Here is a 15,796-nt window from a genome sequence, read left to right on the forward strand (position 1 = left end):
AACTTCTGAGCTGCTATGATCTGAATGTGTCCCCCAAACTTCATACGTGGAAATGTAATCACCAATGTGATAGTATTAACAAGTGGGGCTTTTAGGAGGTGATCATGGTATAAGGCCAGGGCCCTTGAGAATGGGATTGAGCCCTTATAATAGAAGCATGAGGGAACTAGATGACTCCTTTTGCCATTTCGTTGTTCTGCCACGTGAGAACATGGAAGAGGTATATTAAATAATACCTTCAATGAGGAACAGTCCCTTACCAGACACCAAACTGGCTGGTAACTTGATCTTGGACTTCCCAGCCTCCAGAATGGTGAGAAATAAATTTCTATTGTGTAGAAATCATCCAGTCTCTGCTCTTTTGTTATAGCAGCGCCAACGGACTAAGACATGAGCCTCAGTTTCTTCATCTATCAGATTGGCTTAATGCGATCAACCTTATAGGGGTTAGTAAGGATTAAAATGAGATAATGCCTCTAAAATGCCTGGCACAGTGTCTGGCACATAGCTAACATCACAGACAAGCTGTGAGTCTAAAACTCAAATGTCTAGGGGGACCAAGTAGGTTATCATGTGTATAGCAGGGACCATGTTAAGAGTTTGTTTCCTCTAAAGACATTCAAATTCAAATTTTCGTAAAAATCATGAGTAAAACAAAATGCATTTGATATCTGAGTCTAGCCTGTTGGACTCCCACTTTGTAACCCCTGGCCTAGGCTATTTTGGGGTGCCCTGATTGCTAACATTTTTCCTTTCCCCTCCCCTCTTCTTTGTTTCAGTCCACAGTGAAGACCAAAAGAGACACAGTAAAAGGCTATTTCCTGGCTGGAGGAGACATGTTATGGTGGCCAGTAAGTGGTCTTTGGTTCAATTAAAGTCAATTCTTAAGGAATCTTCGAGTGCTGGTATTCTGTCCAGCTTTCCTCTCTTGGCACTCTTTGGTTCCATGTTGTCTGGGAGTGATAGCCTCAACTAGAGAAGCCTTAGCTCCAACTCAATTTTTTTTTTTTTTTTAGAAAGAGAGAGAGAAATCGTCAGCTCACCTAAGGGAACAATCTGGGGTTGGGCTGGTTTCAGGTGTGGCTGAATGTAGAGGCTCAAGTAATATCACTAGGACCCGGTTTCTCCATCTATTTATTCTCTCTCTCTTCCCCCCCCCCACCTACCTACCTACCTATCTATCTATCTATCTATCTATCTATCTATCTATCTATATCTATCTATCTATCTATCTATCTATCTATCTATCTATCTATCTATCAATCATCTATCTATCTATCTATCAATCAACACAGGGGGTCTCAAACTTTTTAAACAGGGGGCCAGTTCACTGTCCCTCAGACTGTTGGAGGGCTGGACTATAGTTTTAAAAAAACTGTGAACAAGTTCCTAAGCACACTGCACATATCTTATTTTGAAGTGAAAAAACAAATGGGCCAAAACACCCACATGTGGCCCGCGGGCCATAGTTTGAGGACGGCTGAACACCTACTATCACTATCAGCTTCTGTTCTTCTTGATGGGCTCTATTCACAAACAGGCTCGACTTGACGGCCACAAGATGGCAGACGCTGCTCCAGACCTTTCACCCTCTCTGGTTCCATGGAAAGAGCATCTGCCTCCATGGCACTCTTCCTGGAAACATTTCATCTCTGATTACATTCCATGCCCATAGTGCGCCCATCACTGTGGCCAGGATACCTTGACATGCTGATTGGCTCAACCTGGCTCATATGCTCAGCACCTGAGCAGGGGAGGCTCCTGAGCATGGAGGCATATGAGATGAGAAGTGAGAGGGGCTGGAGTCTGAAGGAAAATTGCAGGCAGTTACTGGGACAAGGAGGAATTGATGTTGATGACACAGGCAACAAATACAACAGCCTAAATAGTATTTTCTTTTCTTTTTTTTTTTTTGTTTGAGACAGAGTCTCGCTTTGTTGTCCAGGCTAGAGTGAGTGCCGTAGTGTCAGCCTCGCTCACAGCAACCTCAAACTCCTGGGCTCAAGCAATCTTCCTGCCTCAGCCTCCCGAGTAGCTGGGACTACAGGCATGCACCACCATGCCTGGCTAATTTTTTCTATATATATTAGTTGTCCAGTTAATTTCTTTCTATTTATAGTAGAGACGGGGTCTTGCTCTTGCTCAGGCTGGTTTCAAACTCCTGACCTCGAGCAATCTGCCCACCTCGGCCTCCCAGAGTGCTACTATTACAGGCGTGAGCCACCATGCCTGGCCCTAAATAGTATTTTCTTTTCTTTTTATTTATTTATTTATTTATTTTTTAATTCGGCATATTATGGGGGTACAGATTTTAAGGTTTCGATAAATGCCCTTTCCCCCGTCCCGCCACAAGTCTGAGTTTCCAGCATGACCATCCCCCAGATGGTGTACATCTCACTCATTATGTATGTATATACCCGCCCCCCCCCCACACCTGCCCAATACCCTATTACTGTAGTACCTATGTGTCCACTTAGGTGCTACTCAGTTAATACCAGTTTGCTGGTGAATATATGTGGTGCTTGTTTTTCCATTCTTGGGATACTTCACTTAGTAGTATGGGTTCCAGCTCTAACCAGGAAAATATAAGATGTGCTATATCACCATTGTTTCTTAGAGCTGAATAGTACTCCATGGTATACATATACCACATTTTATTAATCCATTCTTGGATTGATGGGCACTTGGGCTGTTCCCACAGCCTTGCAATTATGAATTGTGCTGCTATAAACATTCGAGTGCAGGTGTCTTTTTTGTAGAGTGTCATTGGATCTTTTGGGTAGATGCCCAGTAATGGGATTGCTGGATCAAATGGTAGATTCACTTGTATCGCTTTAAGGTATCTCCATATTGCTTTCCACAGAGGTTGAACTAGTTTGCAGTCCCACCAGCAGTGTAGGAGTGTTCCTATCTCTCTGCATCCACGCCAGCATTTGTTATTTGGAGACTTTTTGATAAAGGCCATTCTCACTGGAGTTAAGTGATATCTCATTGTGGTTTTGATTTGCATTTCCCTGATGATTAGAGATGTTGAGCATTTTTTCATATGTTTGTTGGCCTATTTTCTTTTCAAGTGGATCTAAGGACATTGCTAAATACATGCACATGCACACACATACACATACACCACACATAAACATACACATGGGCCTCTACTTCATGGGTCCTGGGTAGGGCATCAGGGATAATTAATTTTACTTAAGAGCTCCTAAAGTCAAAAGTTTATTCTTCAAAAAGATCAACAAAATTGACCATCTTCCAACTGGACTGACCAAGAAAAAAGGAGAAAAGATGCAAATTATTATTAACTGGGCATCTTGGCACATATTTGTAGTCCCAGCTACTCTGGAAGCTGAGGCAGGAGATCACTTGAGCCCAGGAGTTTGAGGTTGCAGTGAGCTATGATCACACCATTGCACTTTACCAAGGGCAACAGAGTGAGAACCTGTCTAAAATAAAAAAAATAAATAAATAAAGACGCAAGTTATTAAAATTAGGAATGAAAAAGGAGACATTACAACCAATCATTACAGAAATAAAAAGTAATTATAAGGAAATGCTATGAACAAATGTATGCAAAAAAGTAGATAAGCTAGATGAAGTGAACTAATTCCTAGAAAGACACAAAGTACCAAAACTGACTCATAGTAGAAATAGAAAACCTGAATTATACCTATAAAAAGTAAAGACATTGAATTAATAACCATAAAACTTCCCACAAATAAAAGCCAACAACCAGATAGCTTCACTGGTGAATTATTCTAAATGTGTATAGAATTAACACCAATCCTTTACAAAATTTTTCCAAAAAAACAAAAACAACAACAAAAAAGAAAACATGCCCTAACTCATTCAACAAGGCCAGTATTACCCCAATATCAAAACCAAAGAGGTATCAACAGAAAAAAAAAAAACTGCAGATAAATATTTCTTATGAATATAGACTCAAAAGCTCTCAGCAAACCAAATCTAACAACATACAAAAATGAATTTACACCATGACCAAGTGAGATTTATTCTAGGAATGAAAGTTTGGTTCAACACACAAAAAGGTCAATCAATGTTAATACACCATGCTATAGAATAAAGGATAAAAAACACACAACATTTCGATAGATGCAGAAAAGGCCTAAAGTTCTAAAACTCTTCCATGGTAAAATATTCAACGAACTCGGAATAGAAGAAAACTTCTCTAATTTGGCAAAGGGCATCTACAAAAACACCACAGCTGACATACTTAGTGGTGAAAAGTGAAAGACTGAAAGCTTTCCCCTTAAAATCAAGAACAAGACAAGGATGTTCTTTCACCACCTGTGTTCAACATTTTGCTAAAGCTTCTTGCCAAGGAAATTAACAAGAAGAAGAAGTAAAAGGTATCCAGATTGAAAAGGAAGAAACAAAGCTATCTCAATTTACATATGACAAAATCTTATACATGGAAACTTTTAAATAACTCACAGAATACTACTAGAAGTTAGAAATGAGTTCAGTAAGGTTGCAGAATATAAAATCAATATTAAAAATAATTGTATTTTCATAAACTAGAAATGAACAATCTGAAAATGAAATTAAGAGAATAATTCCATTCACAATAGCATCAAAAAAATAAAGTACTTAGTACAAATTTGACAAAAGCAGTATAACACTTACACGTGGAAAACATCATTGGAAAAACTTAAAGAAGAACTAACTAATTAAAAAGATATCCTGAGTTCTTGGAGTCAAAGGTTTAATACTGCTGAAGTGGCAATACTCCCCAAATCAACCTACAAATTCAGTGCAATCCCCATTAAAATCTCAGCTCTTTTTGTTTCTTTTTTGCAGAAATTGACAAGCTGATCTCACAATTCACATGCAAATGCAAGGGACCCAGAATAGCCAAAACAAACTTTGAAAAAGAAGAACAAATTTGGAGGACTCACACTTCTCAATTTTAAAACTTACTACAAAGTTACAGTAATCAAGAGAGTGTGATAATGGCAGAATGATAGACATATAGATCAATGGAACAGAATTCAATGAGAACCAGAGAATAGAAAGTCAACAGGAGACACAACAGCCCTCTAATAGTTCTCTTCTCTTCCTCCTCCCCTTCCCTCCCTCCCTTCTTCCTCCTCCTCTTCTTTTTCTTCTCTCTCCCCCTCCCACCCCACCCCACTCCACACACAACCTTGTCTACACATCCTCAGTCCAAGACACCAACAGAGACTATATTTCACTTCCAAATTCCCAGAAAAGAGGCTGTATTTGCCCAGCTTGGGCCAGGTGCCCAGGCCTGTCCAGTCCAATCAACTGAGACCAGGGATTAGTGTCATTGTCTATGGTCTTGGCCACTTAGCATGCTACCAGAAGGATAGCTGTCTACTTTGCTAAGTTAGAAGCAAAGCTGGGGAGTAACAGGCTTCCTGATTCTCACGACGAATCACTTTCTGGAATACCTGTCTTCCTTCTCCCCAGGAATGCCGTATACAGTTGTTTAAGCTACGCACTACACAACCCTAGGGGGCATAATCCACATTTTAGGCACTGTAGAGATGAGTATTTATTATACCAATTTCTGACAGGTGGACTCTGACCCAGTAAGAGTCTTGGGGAAGGAGAATCCTTTTCTAATTTAAACAAAAATGTCAGATAGGCTATGGATAGCACTGCTTCCTCACTTCTCCTTCTCTTTTGCTCCCTTTGGAGTCTGGCAAGAATTACAGGGTGGGGAGCAGATACCCCAGACCGTGGGCCCCAAAGCTCACCTGTCCCTCTCCCTACAGGTGGGTGCATCCTTGTTTGCCAGCAATGTTGGAAGTGGACACTTTGTTGGCCTGGCAGGGTCAGGTGCCGCCACGGGTATTTCTGTAGCTGCTTATGAGCTTCATGTAAGTATTTTACTCAGAGCATAAATATCTCACCTCCACCTAATAGGTAGATCCTGGGGGAAAGTTGTGTGAATGTCCTGCACTTTAAAAATAGAATAGTACTTTTTGGAAAAAACAAAACACCAGAGGCTTCAAGGGTGCCTGTGGTCAACCAAACTAAAGTCAGTTCAGTCTCTAAGTCTCAAACCTCCCTGTGTTTTCCTGATGGCCCATAAGGCCACAACCCCAACAGATAGGGACATGGAGAAGAGAGAGTTCAGAATCCCTCCCTTGTAGATGCAGAAGAAGGAAAGTATCATGGGACTGGATATTTTAGACATCTGTGTATTTTAGACATCAATTGGCCATCACAAAAGTTATATGGCTCAGTGATTTTAGACATTTTTGCTACCCCAGGGATATCCAACAGATAGTGTTAGTGGCCTCCAAGTGGAGGTTTTTCCAGGTTCTTGGTGATCATTGGCAGAAAAGAATTTCAGGATGCACCACATAAGCAAGGCAAGGAGCTTTTTATTGAAAGACTGAAAGCAAAAGTACACTCTCCAGAGAGAGAGGAGCAGGCTCAAAAAGAGCAACTACACCCAGGCCTGCCTCACCCCACAGCCTTGTTTTCACCTGTTCCAAAGAGGGGAGCAAGCACAGCTGGACCGAGGGATGACATGAAGTTTAGGAGACACATAACAAGGAAGCGTCGCAAAAGGCTTCTCTTTCCATTTTTCTTGCCCCTGCCTAATTCCTTTCTTCCCATTTTAAACATGGAAATATGAAGCTCAGGGAAGTGAGCCACTCAGTAAGTAGGAGAATAAACCAAAGGTGGAGTTCAGGCCAGTTTTTCTCAGGGTGCAGAGGGAAGTCCAAATTGGCACCTTGTTGTGAGCTGGGAGCCGAGTCCTGACTGTGTTTTCTTGGGCAGGGCTTGTTCTCTGTGCTGATGTTGGCCTGGATCTTCCTCCCCATCTACATCGCTGGTCAGGTGAGTCTGCAGGGGGTCAGGTGCTATGGAACTGGGAGACCCTTTGGGAAGGTCAGCCCTGCATTCCCTCCCTTCCACCACCACCCATCCCCCCAACCCATAGGCATCCATCAGGCAGGTGCTATGGGGTCCCAGCACGGGGGAGGGATGATGCCTGGATGAGATCACTAAGAAGCCCATCCTTAGCGGTTCCCACCAAGTGACCAACGTCCACGCAGACATTCAGAGGCCAGAAAAAAAAGAGGCTAAAAATATTTTTTTAATACCAAAACACAAATGTAAAACTCATAATCTCTTGTAAATGTTCAATACCATAACATGTTACTGCTTTTAACTAAAAAAAAAAAAAAATCTATCCATCTATTAATATCTCTGTATATGTTTCAGTGATTTTATGTCTTCCTTTGCACAAAAAACTATTAATAATTGTGCTATTTATGACTGGTGTGAAATGTCAACATTTTTGTTACAAAATAATGCTGCTTTAGACTCTTTGAGAAACAGTATTAAAAATAATTCACACTCTCATTGACAGCTTTGTGTCACTCACACTCTCTAGATTTAATTCCACTTTATTTATTTATTTATTTTTTTTGAGACAGGGTCTCACTTTGTTGCCCAGGCTAGAGTGAGTACCGTGGCGTCAGCCTAGCTCACAGCAACCTCAAACTCCTGGGCTCAAGTGATCCTGCTGCCTCAGCCTCCCGAATAGCTGGGACTACAGGCATGCGCCACCATGCCCAGCTAATTTTTTCTCTATATATATATTAGTTGGCCAATTAATTTATTTCTATTTATAGTAGAGACGGGGGTCTCACTCTTGCTCAGGCTGGTTTCGAACTCCTGACCTCGAGCAATCTGCCTGCCTCGGCCTCCCAGAGTGCTAGGATTACAGGCGTGAGCCACCGAGCCCGGCCTTAATTCCACTTTAGATGTTCTACATGGCAAGATCATGCAATATCAGAGTGCTGTTCATAAATAAATAACCAATTTTAACTTTTTATTATGGAAATTTAAAAAATATATACAAACTGGGAAGAGTTTAAGGATCAGAAATCATGTTGAAAATCACTTCCTACCAGCAGTGCAGTCCTGCGTAAGGGCAGTGACGCAGGGAGACATGACTCCCTTCGGAGGTGAGTAGGGGCCTGCACCTGCTCACGCCCACCTGAGACTCGCTCCCATGTAGACGAAATATTTGGGGTGTAAGGACACTGGACTGTGAGTGAAGAGCTCAGGGCCAAAGCACCAGTAAATATTTACTGAATGCCTGGTATGGGGAGGAGTAAGGGGTGGTGGGGATGCAGGTTAGCTCGTAGGTGGGGTGGCCAGATGCTCTCAGCTGATGGTTTCCATCTTCTCTGGCAAGAAGATAATGTCATCTGCCGAGAATGAGGAAGGAACTTGTGGGGCTGGCAGTTGAGAAGTGGCGCAAAGATCAGCAGGGGCTGCTGTAGCTGGTTGTAATGACCACAACGTCCGTCAGTAGGGGACGGGGGCAGCCACACTGTGGAATGTCGTGCCATGAAAAAGGATGAAGTCGATGGAAGTGTGCTGATCTCCAGGCTATGTTATTAAATAAAAAATAATCACATTCCCTGGATCTAGACATCCTTTGAGCAACATCTCGCAGGTATTCAAAGGACAGATGAAGCCCACACTAAATAAGAAATGCCAGAGTGTTGAGAGACGTTAAAAAGCTACCCCAATCGTATTTTTACTGGGAAATAAAATAAACACAGAGGAAAGTGATAAAACACAAAAGCGCAGCTTAACAAACTATTGTGAAACGAGCACCCACATCAAGACATAGAACACAACGTCCCAGGCAAGCCTTAGAAGATCCACAATGCCTTCTCTTCTCCTTGACTTTCATAGCGAGTACTCACCTTCTTGCTTTTCTTTATAGTTTTAATTCTGCATCCCTGAACAAAATAGTAGAATTTTACTTTTTTTGGAGGAGTGGGATGTGGTTGTATATGAATGGAATCAGGGGTAACGTATTCTTTTGTTGCATGTAGCTGGTGTGTTGATATTCATCGCTATGTGGTGTTCTGTAGCATGACTGCGCTCCAGTATGTTTATCCATTCTGTTGTTCATGGGCATTTAGGTCAGTCCCAGTGTGTGGCATTGTGTGTGTGTGTGTCAGGGTGGGGGTGGTGGCCTTGTGCATTGTAGGGTGTGGAGCAACATCCCTGATTTCTTCTACCCACCAGCCGCCAGTAGCACCCCTCAAATTGTGACAGCCAAAATGTCTCCAGACATCGCCCTGGGGTGTGCAAAATCTGCCCTGATTGAGAACCATTGCACTAGACTGTGTGTCTGTCCCATTAAGACTGAAATATCCAGGAGGGCAGCAACCATCTCTGTTTTTCCCCCCAGTGTTTAGAATATTGCACAGCACATAGGCAGATGCTTAGTAAATGTTTGCTGGAATGAGTCTATACCAGGGTCTTACCTGAATTCAGAAGGAAGTGAAATGAAGAATGAGCCAGCACCAAAAGAAGAGGCGCTGATTAGGGACTAGAAGTCTTGGTAGAGTCTCGAGGCAGCGATCATCAGAGTCAGCGAGTCAGACAGCTGCACTGATAGAAAATTTGGGGTCTCAGAGGCGAATGAGGTCTCGGAGATGACCTCGTTCAAGTTTTGGGGTTCAAGTTTTGGTCAGAGAGATGGGTTGCTGGAGTGGAGATGCCAGACTGTTGTTGGAGCCCAGCAAACCCACATCCTGTTCGTGGTGTCCGTGTGTGTGTGTGTGTGTGTGTGTGTGTGTGTGTGTGTTCGCCACACTGTTACTGATGCTGCTTCCAGATTAGGGGAAAAGTCTAGAAAGACAGGAAGAGCCCAAAGGAGCAGGGATCCTCGCTGAACACTGGGGGCCATTGAGGAGGGAAGGAAGTTGCCATAGCAGATGGCATGGGTTGCAGAGAAGAGGGAGGGCTTTTCCTTGAGCATGGGTGGGTGACCTGTGGACGGGACTGGGGAGAGCACAGCAACGCTGAAGCGGCCCCGCTGCCCCTCCACCGGAGACAGGTAAAGTGGAGCAGCCATCAGCGAGGGCTGGGGGGCTGGGGTGAGCTCTCCGAGGCAGCTGTCACTGGCTCAATTTATTTCTCCTGAATATGCACCCAGCTCCAGCCACAGGGTGGTTCCTACATTAACAGCCAGTCCTTCCTCACCAGGGCGGGGAGGCAGGAGTGGTCCAGGAGTGCAGTCTGGGGAGTGTTGTGGGCTTGCTTCAGAAGCTCTTCTCTTTTATCTTCATCCTGGATCTGGGTCGTTTCCTAAACAGCCTGGACTTGAGGATCAGGGACATATTTGAGACAGGAAGGCCTTTTGTGCAGTGTGCTGATGAGTCCCCCCCCCCAGTCTCTCTCTCTTCGTTGCTGGCAAATTGCCTTTTCAGCTACTTTACAGGCAGCAGCTGAGGCTCTGCCTCCCATCTGTCAGCTAGCTTCACATTCCTCCCCAGAGCCTGGTTTCCAGATACCACTGCTGCTGGCTTTCTGGTAACTTCCACCCCTCCTTCCTTTCTTCACTCATTAGAAACGTCCTGCACGTGGAGGCTGTGCCTCTCGGGACTCCTAACTCTAAACACGGCCAGGTGGTAGTTATCTCCCCAGATAAGATAGTGAACAGCTCAAGGACTGTCTCCCCTGGTGCATGTATCTGGATAGGCTGAAGCCCTCACGCCATCTCTGATTAGCCCTGTGCCAGCACCGGGAACATCCCATGTTAAATAAGGTTTGATTGACTCTGTCCTTGTTTTATGCCCCGAGCAAGTGTCACAGTTCAGCATGCAGCACAAGGTACCTCCTGTACTTGTGGTTTGCAGCAAATCGGAAGGTTGAGGCCAGACATTGATGAAGATCGGAGTCCTGAGTTGCCCTTTTGAAGGGAGGAAGAGGGAAGAGAAGCTTTTTATTTTTTTCTATTTAAAAATGTCCATTTTAGGACAAACTAGGATGGAAAGAAAAAAAAAGAAAAAAAAATGTCCATTTATTCCTGGAGTTCACTTTTTCCAAAACCTTATTATGAAAAAATTTTGAAACACGTAGTAAAGTTTAATTTTACACTGAGCATCATGATACACATGAACACCTGTGTTCCAGGGCTAACAATTTACTATTCTTTTTTTTTTTGAGACAGAATCTCACTCTGTTGCCCAGGCTAGAGTGCCGTGGCGTCAGCCTAGCTCACAGCAACCTCAAGCTCCTGGGCTCAAGTGATCCTCCTGCCTCAGCCTCCCGAGTAGCTGGGACTACAGGCATGCGCCACCATGCCCGGCTAATTTTTTCTATATATTTTAAGTTGTCCAGATAATTTCTTTCTATTTTTTTTAGTAGAGACAGGGGTCTCGTTCTTGCTCAGGCTAGTCTTGAGCTCTTGAGCTCAAACGATCTGCCTGCCTCGGCCTCCCAGAGTGCTAGGATTACAGGCGTGAGCCACCGCACCCGGCTAACAATTTACTATTCTTGAAGCAAGCCTCTCCCAATCTCCCCTCCAGAGTCCTGGGCCTTCACAGTCTGACCTTGTGACGGGCAGCTTGCTGTTTATCAGCTTCCTGCTGGGGACCCTTTAGTCTTTTTCCTGGGTTAGACTTGGGGACACCCAAGCCACAGCAGCCTGGAGGAGGGGCTGCAAACATTTCTGCAAATCATTACTCCCTTCCTTATCCAAGATCTAGTACCTCATGGAAGAACTCTGTCGGTCTGAGGTCCCAGACTGAAGCTACGGCGTTGTTTCGCCCCAAGTCTGGAGGCGTGCAGTGGGGGCAAGAAGATTGGGAAAGAAAATGCCAAACCCCAAGAAAATTACAAATAATAGTTCTCAGTGGCAGGGCTCAGCCTCCCGGGTACCTCCTGCCCTCAGACCACACTGCCAAGGGCAGGAGGGGGCTGCCCCCTCAGAGCCTGCCCACTGCAGGACGCAGGACGTCTCTGGAGCCTGCACGTTCTGCCACTAGAATTCCCTGCTTCTCCTGGTGACCAGGCTCAGGGGTTACAGTGGAGCAGTTTTCCCAAAGTTTGGAACATACACAGAGGGAGATTCTTGCAATGATTTTAGGGGTTGGACAACAACACTGAATCACAGGGTGAAGTTATTTCCATTTCCACTATCTCGATTCTTTATCAATTCAAAGAGGAAGTCTCCTGTCACAGCCAGTGTGCCTTTAACACCTCTCTCCGACAACACTTTCTCTCTCTCTCTCTGTCTCTCTCTGTCTCTCTCTCTCTCTGTCTGTCTCTCTCAAGAAGGAATGAGTAAGTGTAAATTCTTCCCCTCCTCCCCCCTCCCATTTGCCCACCACCCGATAAAAGTTTGTTTGTTTGCTTGTTTGTTTTTTCCCTTTTTTTGACCTTTGGGTTACATTGTATATCTTAGCCTTTCACCTGAGAGTAGGACATGCCTGATGTTTTGGTAAGGCAGGGCGTGTGTGTGTGTGTGTGTGTGTGTGTGTGTGTGTAGGAATGGCAGGGGCAATATATGTAACCCTAACAATATTTGTACCCTCATAATATGAAAAACAAAACAAAACAAAAATAAATAAAAAAGAAGACATTTCTCCTGGTAACTGATAATTTTGAAGCTAAAATCAATTCAGTTCAAAGAACTTCTCTTGAGCATATATTATTTGTACAATGGAGATTGTTTCAGGCTGTGAAAAAAATGAAAATGAATCAGACAAAAATCCATATCTTTAAGTTACTAATAGTCTATTGTCTATTAAAAATATGTTTAATTTAAAAAAACAAAAAAAAGAAGGAATAAGTACGTTCTGGGTCCAGAGTCTTTGGTGTGCAACAGTAAGTTGCCAGAAGAGAATAGAAAGTAAAGGAATTGTTTTATTATTCCTATGTTTATTTTTGCTGGTCTCCCTTAAATTCGATTTAAAGTTCCTTTTTTAGAGAAGTTTATATTAAATAAAAAAGTGAATTCGTTTAAAGAAAAACATCGAGCAAATAACTGGCTGTGGCAATGTTGGGATGGGGGTGCACCGATGCCCCAGTTTGGGAATATGATCATGGGCTTCACACCCCAGCAAGGAGCCCCCATTCCTCTATGCCCCACCCCTTGGCCCCCATTTTCTTCTCCCTCAAGTCTCCCAGTGGGAGTCCCAAGACTAAGGGCCATTCCTGCTTCTGAGTTTGGGGAGGAGAGAAGGGGCAGGAAGAGCTGGTGCCGGGAGGCCAAGTGCCCTGAACCTGCTGGTGGTGACCGCTAAGCTCTGACCTCCAGGTCACCACGATGCCAGAATACCTAAGGAGGCGCTTTGGTGGCAGCAGGATCCCCATCACGCTGGCCGTGCTCTACCTGTTTATCTACATCTTCACCAAGATCTCGGTAAGGTGGGGACACAGCCTGGCCACGCCCCTGCGGCTTGGGGAGAAGATAAGTCACAGTCCTCTGCTGGGGATGTCGCCTCCCTGTGCCCTTTTCCCTCCTCTCGGACAGGCTTGGGGAGGTTAGAGGGAGATGGGAGGGGTGGGGGGAGGGGAGGACTGGGTAGAGGAGGTTGGGAGGAAAGGACTCCCTCCCCTCCTCCGCCAAAGCTTCTTGGGCAACATCTCGGGATGGTTGTGTCGCGCAGTGGAACTCCAAGAGCCCCATTGGTAGGCTATTCTCTCCCTCCTGGGATCAGGCAGTTACCAGGTGTTGCTCAGATGTGCTGATCATGCCAATTGGGCCTGCCCCATTTTGACCTTTGGATGGGCAGATCGCCTAGAAAGTGGCACAGAGCAGGTGCATGGCCACCTGCGGGCATGTGCTGCCTGCCTAGCCCAGCCATGCTGAACCTGTCTTCCCTTCCAGCCAGGGGTGGGGAGCAGCCTGTCCTATGGGAGGGGATTGTGGGGCCAGAAGGAATTTCATTCAATCCAAACAGTGACTGACTCTACGACAGCTCCAACCAAAGGACACACAGATGGGCTCCTTTCTAGAATGTTCACTGGCAGTCTAGTGGGAAGCAGATGTGGAGAAGCTGCCCCGGAGAAGTTCCATCTCAGGAGGAGTTTAGCAGTTAAAGGGGTATTGGCCTTCCAGAGGGATGGCAAAAGCCAGGAGGCTCGGGTCGGCGTGACTTGTTGGAGAAACGGGGTATTGCAGAGGGCCTGGATACAAAGTGAGCAAAGGACATGAGGGCCTGGCATGCAGCTCTAATTTACCTATTCAGCCTTTGTCTTGGGGCAGTGGGGAGCCACTCAAGGGTTTTTTGTTTTTTTTTAGACAGAGTCTCACTCTGTTGCTGGGGCTAGAGTGCCGTGGCGTCAGCCTAGCTCACAGCAACCTCAAACTTCTGGGCTCAAGCGATCCTCCTGCCTCAGCCTCCCGAGTAGCTGGGACTACAGGCATGCTTCACTATGCCTGGCTGATTTTTTCTATATATTTTTAGTTGGCCAATTCATTTCTTTCCATTTTTTTAGTAGAGACAGGGTCTCACTCTTGCTCAGGCTGGTTTCGAACTCCCAACCTTGAGTAATCCTCCCACCTTGACCTCCCAGAGTGCTAGGATTACAGGCATGAGCCATCACGCCCGGCCCACTCAAGGGTTTTAAATGAGGTGGAGAAGGATGACAAGATCACCATGGTTTGATGAAGGCGGCAGCGTGGAGGACAGACAGAAGCAGAAGCCAGAAGACCATTGAGGAGCTTGTTCAGCAGCCCAGGATAGGAGTCTCAAATGTAAAAGCTCACAGGGCTCCCGTGTGAGATCCCTGGTCGGGGACAAGATGGATGAAGAAAGGACAATGCGTGACTCTTCTGTGTGTGTCAGAATCTAGGCCAGGGCCTGACGGCCGGGGAACCTGTGCTGCCCATGCCCATTCATCCATTCATTTGTTCATCCGTTCGTTTATTCATCCATTGGCTTCCTGTCTCCGCAGGTGGACATGTACGCAGGGGCCATCTTTATTCAGCAGTCTTTGCACCTGGATCTGTACCTGGCCATCGTCGGGCTGTTGGCCATCACGGCTGTCTACACTGTAGCAGGTATGAATGGGGGTAATGATGGGAGAAGTGGGGGGGGGGCAGGAGCTGTGGCCACCTCATCTTTTCCTGGCCCATCTTCTGACATTCCAGTGTGTTAAGACCATTTATTCATTAACCCTCATGCCATTACCCTCGCTAATAGGATTTCTCTTGGCCATTATCCAAAGGAAGAGGGTTGCCTGATAAGAGAAAGAATTTTAAAAATGCACCACAACTGCATAGCATTTTTCCCATCCATGTGTCCCAGAACTATTTATTGAGAACCCGCTAAGTGCTGAGCACGTACGTGCACGTGCACGATACCAGGCTGGATGATAAACAACTGTGACTCCGGAACCTGAGATCATCAGGCATCCTCATCTTCCTCCCTCAGACTTGCCTGGCACGTAACGGGGCCTTGACAAGTGTCTGTTGTAATAGTCACCCTTTCATCGTCTGCTCCATTTCCACCTTTCTCTGCCTCCTCTTGGTATAATTCCCTCCACGTGCATGCACGTGTGTGTGTGTGAGCGTGTGCGTGCGTGTGTAGATAATGGTACCTCCTATGTGCCAGGTGTCGTGCATGTAAGCAAGACAGACAAAAATCTCTACCCCAGAGGAACTTACATCCTGGTGGAGATGGGGAGACAGTGAGCAAGGAAATCAGTGAATAATGTCTGGAGACATTATTATAACTGATGAGTACTCTGAAGGAAAATTAAGCAGGGTGAGGAGATGGGGAATAATGGAAGAAGGTTTTGTTGTTTTATTTATTTGTTTTTTTACATAGAATGTTCAGTTAAGGCCTCTCTAAGTGCCATGGAACACCGTTGGATGCTCTAAACAGAAAAGTGGCAAAATTTAGCATATGCAAGACCATCTGATACAGAAAGACATTGGCTGAGTTAGAGGCGACAGAAGCCACCTGCCTGGGGCCCAGGGAGGGGAGGGCAGCTGCAGCAGCCAGTTCAGCGTTGTGTTCCT

The 15,796-nt window shown here is 45.1% G+C and overlaps 1 protein-coding gene across 2 annotated transcripts in view; it reads left to right on the forward strand.

Moving 5' to 3' along the window:
• The window catches only part of SLC5A11 (solute carrier family 5 member 11), a 42,182-nt gene that overhangs the window by 12,498 nt on the left and 13,888 nt on the right, over window positions 1–15,796 (forward strand). For both annotated transcript variants that reach the window (XM_012780150.3, XM_075995191.1), the window contains exons 4-8: window positions 780–851; window positions 5,766–5,870; window positions 6,784–6,843; window positions 13,085–13,189; window positions 14,728–14,833. In XM_012780150.3, coding sequence (XP_012635604.3) covers window positions 780–851; window positions 5,766–5,870; window positions 6,784–6,843; window positions 13,085–13,189; window positions 14,728–14,833 — 448 coding nt within the window. The remainder of the gene's footprint in view (window positions 1–779; window positions 852–5,765; window positions 5,871–6,783; window positions 6,844–13,084; window positions 13,190–14,727; window positions 14,834–15,796) is intronic.

Source organism: Microcebus murinus, chromosome 19, assembly GCF_040939455.1.
Source record: "Microcebus murinus isolate Inina chromosome 19, M.murinus_Inina_mat1.0, whole genome shotgun sequence".
Classification (NCBI taxonomy): domain Eukaryota; kingdom Metazoa; phylum Chordata; class Mammalia; order Primates; family Cheirogaleidae; genus Microcebus; species Microcebus murinus.